Genomic DNA, 6,785 nt, shown 5'->3' on the forward strand with positions numbered 1-6,785 from the left:
TTCTTTGCATAATTAGGATTCATTCTCCAGCTTTGCAGTCTAATTGGTTGAGTATCTGATTTTCCAATGCTGTCACACCTTCAGATCTACCCCTTTTAGATCTGTGTGTTCCCATGCAAAAACATTAAAAGTTGCCTAGCCTTTTTCTTGATGGCTGGTTTTAAATGCTTGTTTACTTTATTGACCTTGGATTTTGCTTCAGTTCCCAAAAGTTGTGTAGCCTTTTTCTTGATGGATGGTTTTAGATGCTTGTTTACTTCAATGACTTTGGGTTTTGCTTAAGTTCCCAAATTCCATTCTTCCACCTCCTATTCATCAAGTAGTAGCCAATTAGGAGTTCCTCCTGCCCTTATTTTAGCTAATGACTCAACCTCTTTCTTTATCCTTATACCAGCTTTATATTCATTGTGCTGAGAATCTGAACTTGCTTGTACATAATTTCCTTTTGATACTAAATGATCCTTCTCCTCCAATGATTGAGCATTTTGGCCTTTGGATTCAGTGTTAGTATTGTTTGAATTAGCCATCCCTGGTGTTGGACTCTCTGATCCTTTTGATGTTCTACCATTCAACCACATTGATCTCTCCCGTAGGTTCAATTATTTACAACTTCCAAGATATTGTTGTTGATAGTCTTGAACCCTTTTCTATTTTCTAGTCCATAAGGACATCATGCAAATCTATTTTTGCTACTAGAATGATGTTCATGGAAGCAAGCATTCTGCCAAATTTTTGTGTGCCATATTTTTTGCACAACTCTTCTGGTCTCATTGCCTTTTTCTAGGTTCTAGTGTTATTGGTTTCTTCAATGTGGTCCTTGTAATGTAAATGTTTGGTAGTGGATCAAACTATAGAAACAGGGGGAGAAAGTTCCCCATTGATGATAATCTGAGAAGTGGCTTGGAATTTCTTGGAGAAAGAAAAAGGTTTGCCATCATTAATTTTCCATGTGGCAATCATCGACAAATGGTCGACAATTGCTCCCAAGAATATTCCATGTATTACCAGGTCTTAGGCTGCGTTTAGACTGCGCTTAAAGAACTCATGATGGGTAGTGCTTTGCTCTCGTCTTCCATTCACACTGCACATAGCCAGGGCACTCGAGAAGCTAGAATGTTGGTTATCTACGGAGATGATTCACTATTTCTCTGCATTTTCCAGCAGCTCAACGGCTCCCCACTTTCTGCGCCGAAAAAGGCATGGAGCTTGTATATTTTCGAGGGGTGAGTGCCGCCCGACTTGTTGGTGGGTCCGGACGAGGAAGCCTTCCCACTCCGCAAATCATAGGAAGCCATGTCGCCATCATGCCCCTCCCTCTTCACTATCTCACACATGCATGGGCAGGAGGGGATCAATGGCCCACACCCATTTTGGGGATCGGGTGCGATCTGAGCCGTTCGATGTGCTTTGTGTAAATTCGGGAAAACAGGTAAACTCGGGTGCAACAAAACTTGTGAATACGGGCCGCCTCCCTCCCCCCTCCCCTCCTTCCCCCGGATTAGAATCGAGGACGTCCCCTTTGCAAGCCTACCACCTTAACCACCTTGTCTGCATGTGCTTCTTGAAAGCATAGGGAGAAGGGTTTCTTCTATGATGAACCCACCGTTGTGTAAATTCGGATCAATTTAGTAAATTAGGGCAAACTGGTAAATTCGAAGCACGCCGCAAGATCGACGGCCCACAATGCCCGCGCTTCGGGAATTAGGCGTGGGCCATTGATCCTCTCGTGCCCATGCTCGTGTGTTGAGGACGACTTACTCGCCCAAAGGGTCCGGCCGGTCTTATTATGCCACGTGTGTACTACATACGCGAAGAGTGAGCTGAAGAAGAAGAAGAAGCTCTTGATCCTCTTGTAGCATGCGCAGGTGTAAGTAGTCTATTGGTTAGTGCAGGCTATGTTTTTGGATGCCATGCTTACAGTACACATTACCAATGGTCACAGGGCATGCCTATGGCTAGCCCTTGCCCTCCTTTCACCCGCTTGAGCAATATAGCCCTTGACGTACAGCTTAATTTAGGAGAAGATTAATTAGTTCTTTCTGTTGCTTGCCTCCGAATTTAAATTGAGAATGCAGAAGGGCTAGCAAGTCAAACCGAATGCGGTGAACTTGAGAATTTGGCACATTCAATGCCAATGTCTGCCTGGCCGGATTCCTCGTCCGCCAGACTCCCACACATCATGACATCTCCAAATTTTGTGCTCAATAGCTCAATCAATTGCATTTTTGAAGCACTCTTCAATGATATGTCACTTGATATGTTTGTAGAAACTTAAAGACCTGTAATTTACCAACGGCGGATCCCGTTTTTTGAGCTCTACATAAATGGAAATTGAGAAATTCCCAAATTCACTCTCATGGTGAAGTAGGTAGAAATGCCACACTTCCATACAAGCTTGATCTACAATGATAGTGTAAATTTGTGCAGAGTTTTGCAAGAATGCTTAGGAGATTGCTATTGAGACTGTAAAATGTTAGCAAAATCTTCTTTAATCTCTGTTTACAAACAAATTTGATGGGTGTTTGGAGCGATTGCCAATCAGGCAATTATGCATGTATGCTTTACAAAGTCGAACACCTTGCAAAGCGTATTTTGTCGGTTTATACTGTGATGGAATGAAAATCATAAATCCAATGGGGCCGGTAGGTAAACTCTCTTACCCCCTTCTCCTAAGAATTTATGCAGCAAAACTGAAGTACATGATGTTAGTAAGCAATGGGCAGATTGTGAAGATGGTGAGCTTCCCTTCTTCACAGACTGCTCAATGGACGAGTCAGGACATATGACTTATGTATATCATGAGAGATGTGTATTCTCTTATGTTCATGTCACAGCGTTACCCCTTCTCCTGCATGCCCGCGGACAACTTATGGGCTTTGCCTTTCTTCTTGGCAGCCAGCCAATGGAGCAAACGTGCAGCATTGCAGAAGCATTATGTTAGTAGGCAGAAATGTCACTAGTAGGCAGCTAGACCTACACAGAGGTTATGTTAGTTAGCCTACTTGTCCACACAGAGTGCAAGATCATGTGAAACGTGTCGAACGGCCGCGGAGTCTCATGCCATCTGAAATGTTGGCGAACATATTGCAAGCGCTCCTGCATTATCATGTATGCATGCTCAGAGATACCCTGCAAGATTGACTTGAGAGAAGGTAGGTCCTTTTCGGCAACGGTCACAGAAAAGGAGGCCCAATCTAGGACATGGGAGAATGGCAGCACAAACCCATCCGCAATTATCACCGGCACACACAAAGCTTGTATTGCCTCTACAAGCCTCGGACTGTTCACCTCATATCCCATCGGACATATGCAATAACGGCTTGAATGCATCCTATTCGTGTAAGACATGCGCCTCGCCTCCGCATCAGGTAGAACACCAAATATCTGCATCTCTTTTCCCCCTTTCGGATACTCCCAATACTGTAGTAGTTTTGGTCGGACTCGTCCATGCATTTGACCTGCAAAGAAGGCTAGTATGTTCCGCTGATGTGGTGGCTGCCGCCGCAGCCCTTTCTCATCTTCCATACCTCCATCAAGCTTCTCAGTTGCATGCATGTAGAACTCTGGCAATGATGCATCCCTCCCTGTTTTAAACTCCGTAGTTGCGTCAGCATTGCACAAGATCTTTATTGCGTTGTGTCGCAACTCGGCATGCTCAAAGGTTGTCATGAGTCCCTACATACATCAAAATGGAAATTTCGAGGGAAGTTTAAGTAGCAGCAATAAACAGGTGAGCAGTACTGATAACATTATGTCATGACATTGCCTCTATTGATTGAGAGTTTACAGCTCTTACCCAATCATGGCAGGAGATGAAGAAATGGTCGCCCCCTCGTGTTCGATTCCAAAATGGGTGGCGAGCGGCCACCTCATTCACGTAGTCCTTGATGAAGGTGGAGAGGGGGAGCATGCTGGTAGAAGGTGGCTCGTAGAGCTCATCCACCATGTTGGCAACACTGTAGGGCAAGAACACGGCAAGGGCTTCCTCCACCGAGTTGGTGCGGAACTGCGTATTCTTCTCCATCTGCCTTATGAACAACCCCTCCGATGAGTATATGCCTGTTACGGGCCCGGTGTGCACCAATGGCTTCCTACCTTCCTTGTATATGTACACCCTAAACAGCTTCTCCATGAGTTCATAGCTCCTACACATAGTGTCCCATATATGCTTCACCCATTAGTACATCATCAATGTGCTGTTCAATGTCTTCCTATCGCCACACACGCATGTTCTATGTGTGCATGTAAGTATGAATGTATGATGTATGTGCGAGTGTGGGGACGCATGTATACTCAATTTGCATAAGGATAAAACACTTGGAGCTAAAAAAACATTGTCTTTCTATCTACACACGTATTCATGGCCTTTTTTATGTGCAAGGAAAATGTGCACAGGAATAAAGCAAGCTCACCTGATAAATTGAGAGAGGTTGTGGTAGATAGGAGCATGGAGCACAATGTTCGATGAGGTGTTTGATAGAGGCGCATTTTCAATAGCTATTTTGGCAGCATACAATTGAAGCTCCAACCTTGAATAGGGCCACAACTGGGGCTGCAAGCAAGCTCAAAGTAGTTAATAATTGAAGGCCCATGTATGACGCTTGCGCAACGGTGCACAGTCCTCCCTGCTGATCATAACACATAACAATCCTTTGGAAGGAGACGTCGGCCCCCGTGTCCGAATATGCGTCATGAATGGCAGTTCAAGTTACTCCCATATAAAGCAAATACATAATTTGGGTTAAGAAATCATTATACCTTTCTCTTCCCCTTCAATGAATGTGCCTTTGTTTGATTGGAGACAGAATCTTCTTTAGAATCCACATGCACCCCTTTGGTGGAGAAGCCTCGTGTTTCATTGTGTTTCTCCTCTATTACTGCCTCTGCATTGGCTGACACATTCATAAATGAGCGGGTTACAATGAAATTCGGACTCTCCGCCATCTGCTTACATCAAAAGAAACCCAGCAAAAAATCACTTTCATGAGTGCTAACGAAGAGGAGAAACTTACATGAAAAGATTGTCGGAGCGGGGATTGGTGCAGTCACTGCTGCTTTCTTGCTGGAGCGATGGTCGTTATCGTCTCCCTTTTTGCTGAGTGTTGAAGAACTGCTGGGTGAAGAAGGTGGCAAGGAGGAGCCCACCATTTCGTTTAAATCATTTGGTGCCCCATGCTCTCTCATTTCATGATTGTTGCCACCATGCTGAGCATTTTTTACTAGAGCAGTTGTGCTTCCATTCATTGCTCCCAAACTACTTCCACCCTCTGCAACTTTTGTGGGCAGCTTGTTGTGGGGACCACCATCACCACTTTCTGCTCTCTCTCTGGTTTGTGCATCGCGGTCGTCAATTGTACCTCCTTGTGCATGTTGTAAGTCCGTATCGCCAGCATTGCTCAAATGATTATCGGCATAACTCTCATTTAATTTTGTGAGATTGTCAGTACTTAATTCAGCACCCTGTAAATTATCAGCATTGTTCCTGTCATAGACTCGTGCATTGTAGCTGTAATCTTTGAGCATTTCGGGATCATCCTGCCAAGCACCGCCGCTGCCACGATAGTCTCTCTGCAATTCAGTGTTGATAATGGGGTCCTTAAAACCAGAATCCTTTTTGAGCTCCACAAAAAGAAGCCCTGCGGCCAAGATAATCGCCATTGCGACAACCGCCTTCTTTGCCTGCTGCCTCCAAATGGGCCACCATGAGCCTCCTCCTGTAGCCTTAATCCAATCCATCTGACTAGCCCAAGAAGTGCAATCGATGAATTAGCATGGTTTCAAGCTCATTATAGGCGGGAAGAGCTCTAGGAAGGAGCTTTCTGTTGTAGGCTGTCGATTATACGTTCTCATCACCCACAATGTGTGCGCGCCAGTGGGCGCGGGGGCTTGTGTGTGTGTGTGTGTTTGTGTGTGTGTGTGAGAGAGAGAGAGCGACGCATTTACGTTGCTAGATTTGGAGAACGGTAAATCGGTTACAAAATGGGGAAGAAGTAAAATGAGAAGATTTTGCCACCTAAGGAAGTAAAAGGTCGCAAGCCATTTTCTTGGTGACCTTACTCTTCTTGGCACGTGCCTAGGAACCTTAAGGCTTCATAATCCAAAGAAAAACAAGATTGCAAGCTAATAATACTGGGTTTTAGCTTTGGCCATACTATACTATCTTTAACTAAGCAAGCAAGCCATAATGGGCTTTTAGCTTTGGCCAAACTAGCACTAGCTCAACCATGGATGGATGATGGGTGTCTTCAAACCCCACTATATGCGCTTGAGAGTCTCGATGCTACCTCACCTCTGTGTTCAAACCCCACGCCGAGCATGCCAATCATTCCATACAAATGAAGAACTCCATCAATAGAAACTTTAGCTATTCACAAAGTTTTGTGCTGCCTAACTCCAATGTACACACTTACAGACTTTGATTGAGCATCTAGGTTTTTCTTGCCAATTATTAATCAACCTTTTTAAATGGCTTCTACTAGTTATAACCACATTTTCTACTATTTTCTACTATTTTCTACCCTTTCTTAGACTCGAAGAATAATCATTCTCTTGCTTCCAAAGCGATACACACTTTTTTTATCTCACTTTTCAATTTCTTATGTGCCCTTTTGAATAGAAAAACCATCTACATGGATTCGTTTCTTTCATATGTTGCAAGGATGTTTCCAAAAATTACTTCATAAGATTTTTTCTTTACAAACACACATGCCAATGATCCTCATCACCTATATAATCAAATCTAATACCACATGACGTATCCTATACATATATACACAAATATACAC

The 6,785-nt window shown here is 43.9% G+C and overlaps 1 protein-coding gene across 1 annotated transcript; it reads right to left on the reverse strand.

The window, feature by feature from the left end:
- Nucleotides 1-2,457: 2,457 nt before the first annotated feature.
- On the reverse strand, nt 2,458-6,251 carry LOC147458062 (putative glycosyltransferase At5g03795). Its single transcript, XM_086511752.1, has 5 exons — nt 5,013-6,251; nt 4,759-4,892; nt 4,413-4,552; nt 3,797-4,145; nt 2,458-3,675 (listed from the first exon to the last, which is right to left on the reverse strand). Exons 1-5 carry the CDS (start codon nt 5,734-5,736, stop codon nt 2,974-2,976), a joined length of 2,049 nt encoding a protein of 682 aa, XP_086367878.1. The 5' UTR covers nt 5,737-6,251; the 3' UTR covers nt 2,458-2,973.
- Between the last annotated feature and the right edge of the window lie 534 nt (nt 6,252-6,785).

The sequence above is a fragment of the Adiantum capillus-veneris genome, chromosome 5, assembly GCF_014529385.1.
Source record: "Adiantum capillus-veneris isolate H3 chromosome 5, ASM1452938v2, whole genome shotgun sequence".
NCBI classification, from domain to species: Eukaryota; Viridiplantae; Streptophyta; class Polypodiopsida; order Polypodiales; family Pteridaceae; genus Adiantum; species Adiantum capillus-veneris.

What these genes read in the sequence shown, in the direction of transcription:
- LOC147458062 (XM_086511752.1), bottom strand. Translation starts at nt 5,736, where the DNA reads ATGGATTGGATTAAGGCTACAGGAGGAGGCTCATGGTGGCCCATTTGG. An exon ending in CGCTCCGACAATCTTTTCAT is followed by an intron (nt 4,893 to 5,012) that starts GTAAGTTTCTCC and finishes TGAATGTGTCAG; the next exon opens with CCAATGCAGAGGCAGTAATA. An exon ending in AACCTCTCTCAATTTATCAG is followed by an intron (nt 4,146 to 4,412) that starts GTGAGCTTGCTT and finishes CACTATGTGTAG; the next exon opens with GAGCTATGAACTCATGGAGA.